Source organism: Muntiacus reevesi, chromosome 19 (assembly GCF_963930625.1).
Source record: "Muntiacus reevesi chromosome 19, mMunRee1.1, whole genome shotgun sequence".
NCBI classification, from domain to species: domain Eukaryota; kingdom Metazoa; phylum Chordata; class Mammalia; order Artiodactyla; family Cervidae; genus Muntiacus; species Muntiacus reevesi.
Window position 1 is genome coordinate 28,193,003 of NC_089267.1, and position 16,837 is coordinate 28,209,839.

A 16,837-nucleotide genomic window follows, 5' to 3' on the forward strand; every position below is an offset into this window, starting at 1 on the left:
TGACCAACTCCCGGAGCCTACTCAAACTCATGTCCATCCAGTCAGTGATGCCATCCAACCATCTCATTCTCTGTTGTCCCCTTCTCCTCCCGCCTTCAATCTTTCCCAGCATCAGGGTCTTTCCCAATGAGTCAGCTCTTTGAATCAGGTGGCCCAACTATTTGAGCTTCAGTGTCAGCATCAGTCCTTCCATTGTCTATTCAGGACTGATTTCCTTTAGATAGACTGGTTGGATCTTCTTGCAGTCCAAGGGACTCTCGAGTCTTCTCCAACACCACAGTTCAAAAGCATCCATTCTTTGGCCCTCAGCTTTCTTTATAGGTCAACTCTCCCATACATGACTACTGGAAAACCGTATCTTTGGCTAGATGAACCTTTGTTGACAAAGTAATGTCTCTGCTTTTCAGTAGGCTGTCTAGGTTTGTCATAGCTTTTCTTCCGAGGAGTAAGCATCTTTTAATTTTCTGGCTGCAGTTACCATCTACAGTGATTTTGGAGCCGCCAAAAGAAAGTCTCTCCCTGTTTCCATTGTTTCCCCATCTATTTGCCATGAAGTGTTTGAACCCATGCCATGATCTTGGTTCCTGTTTTCTTACTTGACTGTTTTTTGAAATTGATTATTTTTTTCTCCTTATATGATTTTCCTTCCACTTTTTGAATTTAAGTTCTCTATCTCTAATCTTTTGATGGTTACATGTGAAATTTCACCTTTCCTACCGAACTACGTTTAATATCTTAAATTCCCTTTAGAAAAATTCAAGGACTGCAGAATACTTCAACTTAGCATTACACTTCCTACTTACACAGGATTGTTCACAGTATTTTCAATACTATACATTTTCACCTTTACAAATTATCCATTGCACTTCCTGCGGAGTGATCTTTATATATGTTATCTCACGGTGCAGTTCTGGAATCCCTTTGTTTTCTACTACTTTCAAGATAAACCTCTAATCCCTTGAAAGTGCCAAATATGACCCTTTCCTATGTGGCCCTTTTACTTCTATAGACTTCTCACCTCTTCCTTCTAATTCTACAAATTCAAGTACTGGAATATGCTGCACTCTCAGGCTCCTACCCTCTGCCCGTCCAGTTTATGTTCTCTTTAGTTCTTTCCTTGACTCCTCCTTTGGGTTAATAGGTGATTTGGGTTTTTTTCAGCACCTACCTGGTGCATTTCTCTAGCATAACAATTACACTGTGTAGCAATCGCTGACTCCTTATCTGTTAGACTGTGACGTGTCCTCTTCTCCATAGTTCTTAGCAAGGTGACTGGTAAGGAGGAGTCAACGGATGTTAGCTGTTTGAAGGAGAAACCATTGCAACACTTCAATACCATTCACTCAATTAAAACTTTTCAAGCTGCTTTCAGTTTCACTTCAATTTCTTTTATTGACCCCTTTCTCTTCGCACTTTTCCCTCCCACCTACAACTCTTTCAACAAGCGCACCTAAAACTTCCTGTAGCTGCCGGCTCAGGTGATCCAGACGCACTCAGTCCCATGTAGGGATTCGTCACGTCAACGCGCTGACGTCACGCGTAGCGCTGACGTCCCGCCCTCAGGTCCACCCGCAGAGACTTTGGGATCTCTTTTTTGCCGTTAGTCGGGGCAGCTCGAATTTTGTTGGTGAGGAAGCGACGAGTGCCAAAGGCGGGACCTCAAGGACTCTTGCTTCCCCAACGCAAGGTAATTTGCTTTCCTGAACGACGCGCCGGCAGCCGAGGGCCCGCCCCTGAGCGCCGGCCGCGGTCTCCCTGGGAACGGCGCTGTACGCTGGCTGCTGGGTGGGGACGCGCGTGCGCGGGCGCGGCGTTCCCTGGGACCCTCGGTAACGGGCGTGGACGTTGATGTTGACAGAATGGCTCGCGTCTCCGGTGAGGACGAAGCGATGCTGCAGGCGATGTTGAGGCAGTTGTTCCAGAGCGTGAAGGAGAAAATCACGGGTGCTCCCTCCCTGGAGTGCGCCGAGGAGATCCTGTTACATCTGGAGGAAACGGATGAAAATTTCCACAAGTAAAATTCCTTTTGATGTCTTAAGCAAACAAATCAGCTGATCCAGAAAAGGTCAAAATGCAGTTGGATAAAGAATGTTATAAGATTGTTGTCAAAACAGCGTCCAAGTTGGAGGTTTACGTTTTCGTTTATTTACTCAGATACCGAATTTTATTTTTTATTCTTATTTTCCAAACTTTCTGCTTCCCTTGTGTTTTTAATGACGTGACCGACATATCCTAATTATATTTTTTTTCTCCTGGGCAGCATTATTGTAAATTATTCTTGTTCGCTTAAGAATAGTTCTATTACAAGTGATTTCTGTCACTCTACCTCTAAAGCTTTGAGTTCACAAGATCCGTGTTTCATTGCTGATCTGATATTTCAGTGGCTGCACCAATTTTGGCTTCTGAGCACTGCAGGAATACGCGATAGATTAATTTCTTGTGGAATAGCTTTGTTGTTTTTTTTACTCTTTGCGACACCATACAGTGTAGCCCACAAGGCTTTCCTGTCCATGGTTCCCCAGGCAAGACTACTGGAGTTGGTTGCGCTTTCCTTCACGGGATCTTCCCAACCCAGGGATTGAACCTGCGTCTCCTGCTTGACAGGCGGATTCTTTACCACTCAGCCAACCAGGGAAGCTCACGGGATATGGAAAGTTCCTACCAAGGGAGAAGGTGCATCCTCAGAAGTCTGTGATACATGTCAGGGATATGAGGGATTTAGAGAAGGTATCAGCGTGCTCTGGGTTGGGAACAGTAGGTAGGAAGTTTGATGAGAGAGATATCATTTGAGATAAATCTTGACATGTGTGTTTCTTTAGAGATGTGGATTTTTTTCTTTTGATTTGATTCATATGTATAATTTAAGCCTCTCCAATGAAAATTTACCTCCAGGTGCCTCAATTTATTATTAGTAGTGATAGTTTAAATTCAATTTGCTCTCAAGAGGATGACATTTAACATTTTTCTTGTTATGTTAGGTTTACTGACTTTTGAGTGCTCTGAAATTCTTATCTGGAATTCCTACCTGCTTTTATGTGGGCATCAGGGGATCCTTGAGCCCTTTTAATATTCTGTGGAAAAGTTTGTGTTTATTTGCAACTTTTTGGAGGAGAACATTACAGTTTTCTTCTGATTCTCAAGGAAGTTTTAAGAAGTGTGGGAGGAGTTTTTTGTTAATTAATATTTCTGGTTATACATATGGTTTCTTTTGTATTTCCATGATTTTTTATTTCTTCATTAAATCCACTACTGATAGTTGATATTGCGTGATAAAATTCTTTGTTTTGGAGATACCAAAACCCAGCTTTTATTGGTTAGCTATTGATTCATTACTTAAACAGAAGAATATAGGAAAATTGCAACTTTATCAAATTCAGATTTGGTCGTTAATGTCTTTTATACTCATGTAATACTGATTTGGAGAAGGCAGTGGCAACCCACTCCAGTACTCTTGCCTGGAGAATCCCAGGGATGGGGAAGCCTCGTGGGCTGCCGTCTATGAGGTCGCACAGAGTCGGACACGACTAAAGTGAGTTAGCAGCAGCAGAAATACTGATTTGCCTCAAAGAGAACCACATCAAGCATTACGTATGGGGTTTAATTTCTGTTTCTTAGTTCACACGCAAATACTTCTTTAAAATGTTTTTATATTATTGAGTTTTTGTTAGGATCATATTCTGGGAATTTGTCTATTTAATCTAGATTTTCAGACTTATCTGTATAAGGGTTTTTGTTAATATTCTAATGTTGTTGACGTTTAGTTGCTAAGTCATGTCTGACTCTTCTGGGACCCCGTGTACTGTAACCCACCAGGCTCCTGTGTCTGTGGGATTTCCTAGGCAAGAATACTGGAGTGGGTTACCATTTCCTTCTCCAGGGGATCTTCCCAACCAGGGATGGAACCCATGTCTCTTGCATTGCAGGTGAATTCTTTACCACTGAGACACCAGGGAAGCCCCTAATGTCCTATTACTTTTTTGAAGCATAAATGTCCCATTTTTTTTTCTTTTTTTTACAATTTGTCTTTCCTCTTTTGTTCAGCTGTATTAGTCTTTTCAAAGAACTAGCTGTTAGCTTTGATTTTCCTTTCTATTATGTATTTATTTTATAGTTAGTCAAATTTCTGCTCTTTTTTCCCTTCCTGGGAAACTTTAAAATTTGTGATGAATGTTTATTTAGCTCCTTTTTTTTTTTTTTTATGGTCAATTGGATTTTTTAGTTGTTTTTTCTTTTCCCATTTATTTTTATTAGTTGGAGGCTAATTACTTTACAGTATTGTATTGGTTTTTGCCATACATTGACATGAATATTTAGCTCCTTTGCAGCTTTTCTTTTTTTTTTTTAATGTAAGCATTTAACGCTACACATTTGCCTATAAGTATTGCTTTAGCTGTGTCAGTTTTTAAATGCTTTTCAAGTTAAAATTGAATCATTATGGTTCTTCTCAGCAGTGCAATTACTATTGTAATAATGTCAACTCATCTTCAGCAGTTTATTAGATAGATTTAATGTCTGCTGATTAACTTGCATCATTAAGGTTTACTTTTTGATTTACTGTGGCCGACCTGGAAAAACCCAGACACAATCAAATTATAACAAGTTTGTAGTCTTAAAAGTACAATTTATAATTCTAAAAGTAGTTTGAGTCATTTGTAGTCTTCTTAAAGGTACAGATAACAGAATTCACGTGTTAGCTGCATTAGCCTAAGATCTGTGTCTTAGGAGGAAGGAAGTCCTTATGAAGAAGCAAAGAGGAGGAGATGCTTGTGTTTAGTGTTTTCATAGCATCGTATAATCTTAGAATTTGATGAGATCCTGTCAGTCCAGGTACTCATGTCTTGATTTGTCTTTCTACTCACTGACAAACTCTCCTTGAACTTTAAATGTCCTTGAGTCACTTAGGTATATGTTGCCACCCAAAGTGTTTCATATTGTATATCAGAATTATGTCATCCCATCTCCACTATCAGAACATTAGTTCCTTAAATCTGCGTGATGTTGTCCTGATGTATTAGCAAGAAAAATAATCTTATTAAATAGATTAACAGGGGAAACCCGTATCTCTAGGCTATTAGCATTTTTGTAAGATGATGATTGTTAAGAGAATTGAGTCCATGAATGATGGAATTTCAGGTAGTGTAATAAAGTGACAAGGGGAAAATGCAGTCATTTGAGAAGTCATTGTATAGGCAGAACAGCCTTACTGAGGATTTGCTCCACATGCAGCTGCCCTAATCTGTGCTTTCCATAGCCTTTAAAAAACTTATATCCCAAAACTGTACATTTTCTCTAAAAGATCCAGGCTTCCTTTCTTTTCTTTGAAACTGGCAGCTAGGATTTGAGCCTTGCAGGAGAGGAGAACGGTAGGGAAGAAGACATTGCTTTCATTATGCATGTATGTATTGTATAAATTTTTACACTCAGATTGACCTCCTATTAAAAAAAAAATCCCTGGTTTTCAATCTTGACTATAGTAGGATTGATTGGAGTTCATTAAAAAAAATACTGATGATGAACCTTAACCATAAATGTATCAAAATTTCCAGGGAGTTTGGTAGAGGGGGAATGGTGGAGGCCTGGCCTAGGTATTTTTCGTAAAAGCTCCCTCAATTCAGTTCAGTTGCTCAGTCATGTCCGACTCTTTGTGACCTCATGAACTGCAGCATGCCAGGCCTCCCTGTCCATCACCAACTCCCAGAATTTACCCCAGAATTTACTAAAACTCATGTCCATTGAGTCAGTGATGCCATCCAACCACCTCATCCTCTGTCATCCCCTTCTCCCCGCTTCAGTCTTTCCCAGCATCAGGGTCTTTTCATATGAGTCAGTTCTTTGCATCAGGTGGTCAAAGTATTGGAGTTTCAGCTTCAACATCAATCCTTCCAATGAATATTCAGGACTGATTTCCTTTAGGATGGACTGGTTGGATCCCCTTGCAGTCCAAGGGACTCTCAATAGTCTTCTCAAACACCACAGTTCAAAAGCATCAATTCTTTAGCACTCAGCTTTCTTTATAGTCCAACTCTCCCATCAATACATGACTACTGAAAAAACCATATCTTTGACTAGATGGGCCTTTGTTGGCAAAGTAATGTCTCTGTTTTTTAATATGCTGTCTAGGTTAGTCATAACTTTTCTTCCAAGAAGTGGGTCTTTTAATTTCCTGGCTGCAGCCACCATCTGCAGTGATTTTGGAGCCCAAGAAAATAAAGTCTGTCACTGTTTCCATTGCTTCCCCATCTATTTGCCGTGAAGTGATGGGACCAGATGCCATGATCTTAGTTTTCTGAATGTTGAGCTTTAAGCCAACTTTTTCACTCTCCTCTTTCACTTTCATCAAGAGGCTCTTTATTTCTTCTTCTCTTTCTGTCCTAAGGGTGGTGTCATATGCATATCTGAGATTATTGACATTTCTCCCGGCATTTTTGATTCCAGCTTGTGCTTCATCCAACCCAGCATTTCTCATGATGTACTATGCATGTAAGTTAAATCAGCAGGGTGATAATATACAGCCTTGACGTACTCCTGTTCCTATTTGCAACCAGTCTGTTGTTCCATGTCCAGTTCTAACTGTTGCTTCCTGACCTGCATACAGATTTCTCAGGCAGGTCAGGTGGTGTGGTATTCCCATCTCTTTAAAAGTTCTGTAGGTGATTCTAATATACAGCCTCAGAGTTAGATCATGCATTCTTACTAAGTTGGTTTGGCTGTGTCCAACTCTTTGTGACCCTCTGGGCTATAGCCCACCAGGCTCCAATGTCCATGGGATTCTCCATGCAAGAATACTTGAGTGGGTTTCCATGCCCTCCTCTAGGGGATCTTCCCAACCCAGGGATCGAACCCACATCTCTTATGTCTCCTGCATTGGCAAGTGGATTCTTTACCCCTAGTGCCACCTGGGGAGCCTGGGTTAGAGTTTACTTACTTGCGTTTCAATGAGAATTGCTCACTAGTTAGCTCTTTATAAAATACTTGGCAACCCTCATGATTGTAGCAGTCTCTAATATAGGTGTTCATCTTTGTGGCCCTCTAGTCTGGCATATTTTTAGTGTGATACAGAAGGAACACAATATTTATTGAATTGGCTTTATTTTTGGTTTTACAGAAGAATCTACCAGTGACTTTCTAAATTAGTGAACTCTAGTGTGTTTAAGTGGTTATTTCAGGAAAACATCTATTATGTAGAGTGTTATCCCTGCACAGAGAAACCGCTAAGAATTGTATGTGTGCTTCAATAATTAATTATGCATTTAGTAACTGTCCATCATGATTCAGGCAAAGTCCAGGTAGCCCAGTGTTAAAGAATCAGCTTGCCAATGAAGGAGATACAGGAGTTTGATCCCTGGGTCAGGAAGATCCCCTGGAGAAGGGCATGGCAACCCACTCCAGTATTCTTGCCTGGAGAATCCCATGAACAGAGGAGCCTGGAAGGCTACATACAGTCCATGGGGTCACAAAGAGTCGGACACAATTTAAGTGACTTATCATGCAGCAGGTACGCCAGAAACTAACACAACATTGTAGGAATTTGCTGATCGAAGCTCCAAGAAATTTAGGCTAGTTTAAAAGCCACCTGAGTACAGAATCTGTCTAGATCAGTGATTCTCTACTGACAGTCCTAGGACCAGCAGCTTTGGCGTTTGCAGCAGAATCACCTGGGAACTCGTTAGAATGTGAATTCCCTGTGCCCACCATGTACCTGAATTGAGGCTCTGAGAGTGGAGCCCAACAATTTGTGGTTTAATAAGCCCTTCAGGTGATTCTTATTCATGTTATACTTTAAGAACCACTGATTTATAGGATGACTTACGAGGGCCATTGTATTTGTTTAGCTACAGTTACAAAAATATGCACATTAATCTGTAGTGGGAAAGGAAAGTTATAGAGGAAGAATTTACAGAATTATAACATTTGCTAACTAGTTAGATCTTAGATGTAATGGAGAAGATTGTTTGAGGCTATACACAGCTATCTGATTGAAGTACGGTACCATTAGCAAAGATATGTCAGAGGAGAACATGGCTTGCAGCCGGTGGATAGGATGAAAGATTTGGTATAGGCTGTGCTGATTGATATGGTGATAAAACAAAGTAGCCTTGTCCAGTAGGCAGTTAATATACTGGCTTACCTCAGACATTTTGTATGTTTGGTTCCAGAGCACTGAAATGAAGCAAGTATTACAGTAAAACAAGTCATAGGATTTTTTTGGGTGTTTCCTTTTTTCATATAAAGGTTATGTTTACATCATGCTGTAGCCTATTAACTGTGCAGTAAAGTTGTGTAAAAAAAAAAGTACATACCTTAATTTAAAAATGTATTATTGCTAGAAGTACTGTCATCTGAGCCTTTAGCAAGTTGTATTAGTAAAATCAAAGGTCTATGTTGACAGGTTGCCATAACAAATGTAATAATAATGAAAAAGTCTGAAATACTGTGAGTATTACCAAAATGTGACAGAGACACAAAGTGAGTAAATGCTCTTGCTGCTGATAGACTTACTCTGACACAGGGTTGCCACAGATCTTCAGTCTGTTAAAAACTCAAATATCTGTGCAGTGCAGTAAGGTGCAATAAAATGGGGTGTGCCTTATAGTAACAGGTGTGCCTTTATTCTGGGGAGACATTTTGGCTGAAGGAAGAGCTGAAGAAATCAATCACCTGTTTGTGTTGAATCTGAAATTGAAGCTATGGGAGTGAAGAATATCTTTTTTTAGGTTTCTTGTCTAGGAATGAAGTAGACATGATTGTTTCCAAATTTCAGATGAGAAAACAGATTTGTTCCAGGTCACTCCAGCTAGAGTTTATCAGCTGTTTTGACTCTGAGCTTGTACTTTTGCTGTAATACAACATGTTTCATAATAAATATCTCTACTTGTCTTTTGGGGCCTGAACTGTCTATGGCAGGGCTGCCACTTACATTTCTGAGGCAGACGTGGAGATTCCAGGAAGCAGCAATGTGTTCAGAGCTGAGGGGAAATGGGCAGGTCAGGAAATCTCAGTCAAAAGTAGTTAAAATTGAAAATGAGATCCCTTGGCTACCTAGGTAAGATGGCTGTTCCTTAGCAGACATACAATCACTTCATAAATATTAAACTGAAGACTGTATCCTGGGTACTATGATGGACTCATGTTGAAGAAAATTATTCAGGCTCTCCTTGAGCTTCTGTGCTACGTATTATATGCAAGGCTGTTTGTACAGGGATATATACAAACTACAAGTCTTAAACATAGTGGCATTTACAAAAATGACCTGTCCTAAGTTATCTTTGTCATTTAAGAGACCAAAAAAGCTTTTTAAACCATTTTAAATCATGATAGTAATTACATTCATTGCTCTTTACTTTTTTTAAAAAACTATGCTACAATGTCTTTTATTATGTATGAGTTTTTAAAATTGTTTTTTACATAGGCAAAAAAAAAAAATTGTTAAGCATATTAGACCTTGCAAACCTGATCACTGCATAGAGAAGGCAAAATTATCCCTATAGCATGCTTAATCAGGAGGCCAGTTCATCTGCCGACCTCCAAGAACATGGAGATGAACATGATAGGCAGACTGGCCCCCACCTGAACCTTCATTCACCACCATTCGATAGCCCTTCTTCAGGCCCAGATCAGCAGCACATTTCTTGCCAACAATCATCAAATGCCCAAGAAGACTTTCATCATCATCTTCTGCTGCAAAATCTGGGATATATGTTTCTTGGGTATCACCAGAAAATGTGTTGGTGCTTGAGGGGAAATGTCATGGAAAGCAAGACACTGGTCATCCTCATAAATGATTTTGGCTGGGATTTCCTTGCGATTGATCTTCCTGAAGATCGTGTCGCCGCCAGGTCAGGCCACCTGAGCCTTGGCGATCTCATCTGCCATCTCTGCCTCCCTCCTGAGCAGCCGGCCGGGGCTGCTCTTTACTTTTAGTAAATGTGTTTCATAAAATAATTACCGACTTTTGGAACTCTTGCCCTCCGGACGGGGCTGCTCTTTACTTTTAGTAAATGTGTTTCATAAAATAATTGCCGACTTTTGGAACTCTTGCCCTCTCATATTTGCTATATTGTTGTGAGTTAGCAAATGGATTTTAATGTTTGCATCAACCTAAGAGTATGAAGGAAAATGTCCAGTGTGTTGGATTTTCTAAGATACTCCTTTTTGTGAAGATAATCAGACAAAAGCTGATTAGGTGAAATTTAGGTCAGTTCAAGATGTACACAGTTACCAAATGTACAAAAAACCTCTGATGATTGGAGCTTAACCTTTTCCTATTTAATTCTTTTATAATTATTGTTATTCTAATGTGGTTTTCTTCATCAACTTGAACAATTATAAAAGCCTCTAACTGCTTTCCCTGTGCTTAAGCATCACATGCAAACCATAGCAAAGTATGGAACGGTCCTAACCGGTTAAAGTTTGTGTTGGTCCTGAAGTGTGCTATCCACCATTGTCATTTTTAAATGTGAATTTTGCCAATTTTCTCAGGAAAAAAAAACAACAGCACAATTTTAGGTTAGCTGAGTGATTTGGGATGAATAGCTAATTTAATCCTAGAGTAAGGTAAGAAATCTAATTATGTTACAGATCTTTTCTGTGCTAACATTTTTTCTGGGTATGGTTGATAGATGAATTCATGATATTTACTGCATTTATTTTTCAAATATTTGTTTCAGCTATGAATTTGTAAAGTACCTTAGACAGTATATATGCAACACTTTGGGGTCTATGATTGAAGAAGAAATGGAAAAATGGACGTCTGATCAGAACCAGGGTGAGGAATTTGGCTATGACACAGTTGTACAGCATGTTACTAAAAGAACTCAGGAATCTAAAGAGTGAGTATGCCCACAATAGTATTTTAAAGTAGTTTTTCTCTCAACAGGGTTCCTTGAAAGCACCCTCAACCCATGTCTCCTGCAGTTTCTCTCCTAGCTGCCAGAACGATTCTTTAAACCAATGAGTCAGATCATGCCACTGTTCCACTCCGCTTTAAGTAAAATAAGGATGGCTTGCCCAGCGATCTGATAGGCTAAATGGCTGCTAAGTGACTCCCAGGCAGGACTGGATAGAGGGATGGCTCACGTGCTGAGCAGGGCTGAGAGATTGTATCACCTATTCACAACTGCACACAGTTTAAAACTTACTCTTTATTTCTGGCGTTTCCCATTTAATAACTGAAACTGTGAAAAGTGAAACCAGAGGTACGGGAAACCCTCTTTACTATAATTCCTAATAGTCTATTTCTGGAAATATCATTAAATATTCTAAAAGGAGGACTAAAACTCTTAGTCAGAAAACGAAGACTTTTTAATGCTAAAAGCAAAGTTTTACATGGGATATTTAGGATATCTAAATATTACTAAAAAAGTATTTAGTAATTACTTTTTATCTCTGGTTAAGACATTTAATTTTCCTACATTTCAGTTCACTCATGTGTAAAATTAACATAATAATAATTACCTCACAAAGATTTTAAATGTCTTAATGAATGTTCTTTGTGAACCATGGATGAAAGATTTTAAGTTGTACAGAGTGTTACTTTCTTTTTTGTGTGTGTGCGTGTGTTTCTTCAGAAACTACTTAGGGCTAATGTAATAGTACAGTTATTAAAAACATTTTTACTGTAATAATTCAAATTGCTTTCTTAATTAAACATTTTGATATCTGTTTTTTAAATAGAGGTATTTGCACATGAAACAATTCATTTGTAAGATCTTTCACGTTAATATAATCTCGTATATATAAGTGGAAGTACTCACAGTGTTTATTTTCATTGCTAATTGATTTGGTTTTTCCACTACCTCTTAGAGCATTTTCTTTTTTAATTTCTTGGACTATGAAGGAATCTTCTCAGTGGTGTCCATATTCTATCCTAGTCTTTTTCAAACCTACAGATGCTACTGAGTTCCAATTTGTTTAGCTGTTGATATTGAGGGTCTTACTCTATAGTTTTTTTGTTTTTTTTGTTTGTTTGTTTTTTATTCTGTCTTCCTTTAGCTAGTTTGCTGATATGCCTTGCAGAAGAATTCATGTTTGTGTGTTTTCAAGAAATTTATATTTTCTGGAGAAAATATGTCTAAAATGAAACTTTATGGATTTTGATTACCCTTACCCTGTAAGTTATTGGGATTTACTTTTATATTCCTTTATTAAATCAATATGTTGTAGGCTTTTTAAAAAACAGTTTAATTTATTTTTGACTACACTGGATCTTTGCTGCACTCAAGCTTTCTCGAGTTGCAGGAAGCCAGGGGCTACTACTCTTTGTTGTGGTGCTTGGGCTTCTCCTTGCAGTGGCTTCTCTTGTTGCAAATAGACTTCAGTAGTTGCAGCGCGTGGGCCCAGTGGTCGCTGCTCGTGGACTCTGCAGCACAGGTTTGCTGGTTGTGGCACATGGGCTTAGCTGCTCTGTGGCATGTGGCATCTTCCTGAACCAGGGATCGAACCCGTGTTCCCTGCATTAGCAAGCAGACCTTATCAACTGTGCCACCAGGGGAGTTCCACTCTATTGTAAGTTTTAAGGAGACAGTTTGTATTGTTCACATGGCTATACCTAACTGGAACGGAGTCTGGGGAGTGTAGTTTACTCCCCCGCCCAGCTATATTGCCCAGTTCCTGTGGAAAGGGAGCGCAGCTGTGGTGGATAGCTATTGATTGCTACCAGGATATTGTTACACTTCCCTGTTTCTTGGTGCTTGGAATGTGTTAAGGAGGAAGCTGGGGCCTCCTCACTCAGTTCTTATATGTCCCTCACTAGTTAGTCTAAAGAGTGTCTTAGAATTCAATTTCTTCTTGCCTTTTTTTAAAAAATTTATTTTATATTGGATTATAATTGATTAACAGTGTTGGGTTATTCTTCTTGCTCTTTATAAACTTTTAAGCTTGAATTTTCCCTGGGCTGCTTCTCACTTCTATAGTACTTTTCTGTATGTGTTTTCCCTCAGTATTGTTCCTATTCTTATTTTCTTACAGTGTTTTTGTATTTTCTCATAATTTCTGAGACTTTAAAAATATACACATGTATAGCTATATGTATATTCTATTTATAGTTATATAATGTGTAAAATATACATTATTAAATAGCATGATTAAATATATAATGTATAAGTTACATATAGAAATCATGTATTTGATGTTGTATAATGTATATAATATATAATTTAAAATATATTTTAAATTTTCTTAAACTTTAAAATCTCATGCTACTATTTTTATCCAGATCCCCCAGCATGATTTTATTACTTCTATGGGAGAGTACCTTACCTATCCTTTCTTAGATTTATGTAGTTAATATGACCCACTAACCAAAATATTAAGAAATGGAAGTTTCTGTGCTTATTTTCTAATGTATTTTCATTATTATAATGATAAGCAATGGACATATGTTTTATCATGCTCTATATTTACAAAAAACTTTCAGATATATGCTCTTATTTATTTCTTGCTATGGCCATGTGAACTAGATTAGCTTGATTGTATTTTTTTTTTTTTTTTAATTTAAAGCTCTAAGTGGGTTTATTCAATGATTCATGAATTGGACAGCATCCCATCTAGTAAATAGAAGAGTGCTCCTAGATTGTATTTTTTTATTTTCATTTTTTGGTTGCATTGAGTCTTTGTTGCTGCGCCTGGGCTTTCTTTAGTTGCGGTGAGTGGGGGCTACTCTTTGTTGCAGTGTGCTTCCCATTGAGGTCGCTTCTGTTGTCGTGGAGTACAGGCTCTAGGCTCATGGGCTTCAGTAGTTGTGGCATAGGCACTCATTAGTTAGTGGCTCATGACCTTAGAGCATGCAGGCTTCAGTAGTACATGGGTTCAGTAGTTGCAGCTTGCAGGCTCCAAGTTGTGGTGCATGGTCTTTGTTGGTCCGCAGCATATGGAATTCTCCAGGACCAGTGATTGAACGCGTGTCTCCTGCATCGGGAGGAGGATTCCTATCCCCTGCACCGCTACGGAAGTCCTAGATTATTTTCTTTTTCTCATGTATAGTTGAGAAAAAAGAGACTTATTTATAATGATAGAGCTTGTAGGTAAAGTAGTGAGGACTCCAAGTTTTCTGATTTCAAATTTAGTATTTTATTTACTTTAACATCTGAGCCACCAGGGAAGCCCATTTTATTCACTATCTTTATTTAAATATTTTTGCCTTTTTTCTTTTATTTTTTGCCTTTTTAAGTATAGAAATTTCAGTAGTACACATCTCATATTTCTCATTTGTAAAATAAAGGGTAGGCTAGATTATTTTTATATTTCCATCTAGCTCTAAAATTCTACCTGTAGGATTTTGGAGGATCTTAATTAAATGTTAGTATGGGTGCTTGAGAGTTTGCCCTTAATAAATGGAGAAATTTATTACAAGTTTAAAAAATATATAGAGAGAGATAGAAAGACCCAGAGAGCTAAAATGGACCTTAGAAATTATCCAGTTCAAAATTTTACTATTTTCAGGAATCCTTTTCCTAACATCTCTGTTAGTTGTTTCTCTATTTGAAAGAATCCACTGATATTTTAATTCTTATTTGGTTCTCAGTTGTGTTGATGGATGCCTATAGATACAAATTATAGTCAGGTAAGAAGGGAAGGAAAAAATAGAGGAAGGGAGAATAGAGAAAGAGAAATTTTCAAAAGGAGTGAAAGTGTCACGTAGTATAGGCTGGGTTTTGGTAGTTGGATATTAGCAGTTGACTTTGTTGCTAATTACTGGAGTCTGCCTTTGGAACATCTTGCCTTGGGTTCTGTTAATTTTACTGCCTTGGTTCATGTAACCAGATGCAAAAATTTGGGAAATAACATATTTTAGATTTCCTATTAATTATTTTCCTGTTGTGTGAATTCTGTTATGTCATTTGTTCTTTCAGAAAAACTGACTTTTGTCTTTAGGATTGTATTCTTAAAGGGACTTTATGGAAAAAAATAATCAGTTTAATTTAGTTGAATGTTTTAATTTGTGGTAATAGTCTTTCTCTTACAAAGATTGCTTTGAATTTAAAGATACAAAGAGATGATTCAATCTCTGAAGAACATCATGATGATAGTGGTGGAATCTATGATTAACAAGTTTGAAGAAGATGAAATACGAAGTCAAGAGAGGCAGAAGAAAATCCAAAAGGAGAAAAGCAGTAGTTATTGCACAGACAATTGCTCTGATAGTGACTCGTCCTTCAATCAGGTGTGTTGTTTAATTCTGCCTTTATGTCTTGAAATAGTGTTTAATAATCATTAGCTTCAATGCATTCTTTATTAGCCAGATTTTTTTCTTACTTTCTAGTTTTAAGATTCAGAAGAATAAGCAATAACATAATGTGATATTAAACATTTAATTCATGAAATAATATCTTCTAGAATTATATGTTCAGTAAATTATATCTGAACAGTTGTTAATGAGATGAGGAAATAAACTGGTAGATTTTGGATAAAAAAATAATGAAACAATCTGCTTAATCTTTAGCTAAACAAAGATCTTATTCCCAATTAATCCTTATTAATCAAATTTTAACTACACTATAGATGAGATATGGAGATAAGACATTTCCCTTATCTTCTGGAGATGAAAGTTGCTATGAATTGTTAGTTTTAAAATGTAAGCTTTTTATTTATGTCCAAAGATTTGAGGCTTTATATTTTATCTTTCCCATTTTTTGGAATCCTTGTCATTTGGCTACAACAGAGCTAAGAGTCCAGTGTCTAGATTAGTCCTAATAGAAAACAAAGGAAACTAGTTGGAGTACGGCCAGTGAATGTACCATAAATTTCCATACAGAAATTTTCAGGCCAAGTGGAGTCTGTCTGACCTTCGTATGAATCCCATCTGATATTTTTAGTGAAACATTTTCACCTAGTTAGTTTTAACATAGAGACATAACTGTAACATAGATCAAGCATACCAAAAAGGGATATGGGAAGTTTGGGTGAGACGTGAAATATATATATGTATGTTAATCGCAGTTAAGACTACACTTTTGAAGGAAAAATGGCTTTGGAATTAGTCAAGGCAGAATGTAAAAGTTGTCACTGCATTATTTAGCAGGAAATATTGTGCTGAGTTTTAAATTTTATAAGTCCAGTTAATTATCTGATGTGATGGAGGAAGTGACAAAGGTTGTGAATTTTCTTTATGTTGTGGCTATTAATCATCCCTTGTTGATATACTCTTTGGAAGAAGAGTAGGCTATAGAGATTTTAGTTCAGTTTAATGCAATCAGATGGCTTATTCAATAGGTTTACAGAACTGCTATTTTTCAAGGAGATTCTGGAAAGGAAAGGCACAGAAACACCTAACTTTAGAACTCTGAGGACTCATAAGATTATACTTTCTTAGTTATTCAGTTCAGTTCAACTCAGTCGCTCAGTCATGTCCAACTGCAACCCCATGAACCACAGAACACCAGGCCTCCTTGTCCATCACCAACTCCCGGAGTTCACCCAAACTCATGTCCATTGAGTCAGTGATCCCAGCCAACCATCTCATCCTCTGTCGTCCCCTTCTCCTCCTGCCCTCACTAATTCCCAGCATCAGGCTCTTTTCACATGAGTCAGTTCTTCGCATCAGGTGGCCAAAGTATTGGAGTTTCAGCTTCAACATCAGTCCTTCCAATGAACACCCAGGACTGATCTTTAGGATGGACAGATTGGCTCTCCTTACAGTCCAAGGGACTCTTAAGAATCTTCTCCAACACCACAGTTCAAAAGCATCAGTTCTTCTGCATTCAGCTTTCTTTATAGTCCAACTCTCCCATCCATACATGACTACTGGAAAAACCATAGCCTCAACTAGATAGACCTTTGTTGACAAAGCAATGTCTCTGCTTTTTAATATGCTGTCTAGGTTGGTCATAACTTTACTTCC

At 38.0% G+C, this 16,837-nt stretch overlaps 1 protein-coding gene and 1 pseudogene across 5 annotated transcripts in view; one reads left to right on the forward strand and one right to left on the reverse strand.

Annotated features, from left to right (window-relative positions):
- Positions 1-1,697: 1,697 nt before the first annotated feature.
- Positions 1,698-16,837, forward strand: part of TBC1D32 (TBC1 domain family member 32) — a 179,414-nt gene continuing 164,274 nt past the window's right edge. For 4 of the 5 annotated variants that reach the window (XM_065911547.1, XM_065911548.1, XM_065911549.1 and 1 more), the window contains exons 1-3: positions 1,698-2,014; positions 10,668-10,829; positions 14,983-15,160. In XM_065911547.1, coding sequence (XP_065767619.1) covers positions 1,860-2,014; positions 10,668-10,829; positions 14,983-15,160 — 495 coding nt within the window. In that variant the 5' untranslated portion in view covers positions 1,698-1,859. Of the gene's footprint in view, positions 2,015-10,667; positions 10,830-11,991; positions 12,110-14,982; positions 15,161-16,837 lie in introns of those variants that run through there. The other variant, XM_065911550.1, reaches the window with a different exon arrangement.
- LOC136150820 (adenosine 5'-monophosphoramidase HINT1 pseudogene) lies at positions 9,409-9,873 on the reverse strand (annotated as a pseudogene).